At 31.7% G+C, this 596-nt stretch overlaps 1 protein-coding gene across 1 annotated transcript in view; it reads right to left on the reverse strand.

Annotated features, from left to right (window-relative positions):
• The window catches only part of LOTGIDRAFT_175477 (hypothetical protein), a gene marked incomplete at both ends in the record, with an annotated part of 6,457 nt that extends 6,080 nt beyond the window's left edge, over window positions 1-377 (reverse strand). Inside the window, one exon of the mRNA XM_009056697.1 lies at window positions 341-377. Within this exon, the coding sequence (XP_009054945.1) occupies window positions 341-377 (37 nt within the window). The remainder of the gene's footprint in view (window positions 1-340) is intronic.
• Window positions 378-596: the final 219 nt, after the last annotated feature.

The following is a 596-nucleotide window of genomic DNA, read 5'->3' on the forward strand; positions in this document are numbered from 1 at the left end:
CTGATTGCCAATAAATAAATTTAAACATAAAGCTTGGTTTTAATCTACAAACAGTATTTTCAAAAGACATGCTTATCACATCCTTTAATTCGAAAAGAAAATGATTTAAATGTCTTACAATGATTATACAAACCAAATCAGCTTGTACAGTGAGGCTCGAGATATTTCAGGTCACTTTTTGCTCTTATTCTAACGTTGACAAGCGATACTCAAAGAATTCGGAACCTTGGTGGAAACTTAGATGAAAACCCAGAAAAAAAATATTGAAAAGAATTTGTGTAAATTGTAAAATGTAAAAAGAGCAAGATGTACATCTGAACAAATTTATTTGTTAACTTACTTCTGAGTCCAATCTGTGAAATAAATGTTATTGTCATGGTAGGCTATACCAAAGTAATGTGCTTTGGAGGAAAACATTAGAGTTCTTCTTCTTGAGCCTTCTATTGTAGCTGTTTCTATTTTCTTCGTGCTGGCATCCGTCCAAAACATTCTGTTTTCTGTTGATAAAAAGGGAGGTTATTATTATTACAGATTACATTTTAGTTTTGAAGACAGGTACAAATGTTGCAACCGATAAGCCAATTCTATATAACAGG

This window comes from Lottia gigantea (assembly GCF_000327385.1).
Source record: "Lottia gigantea unplaced genomic scaffold LOTGIsca_287, whole genome shotgun sequence".
Taxonomy (NCBI): Eukaryota; Metazoa; Mollusca; class Gastropoda; family Lottiidae; genus Lottia; species Lottia gigantea.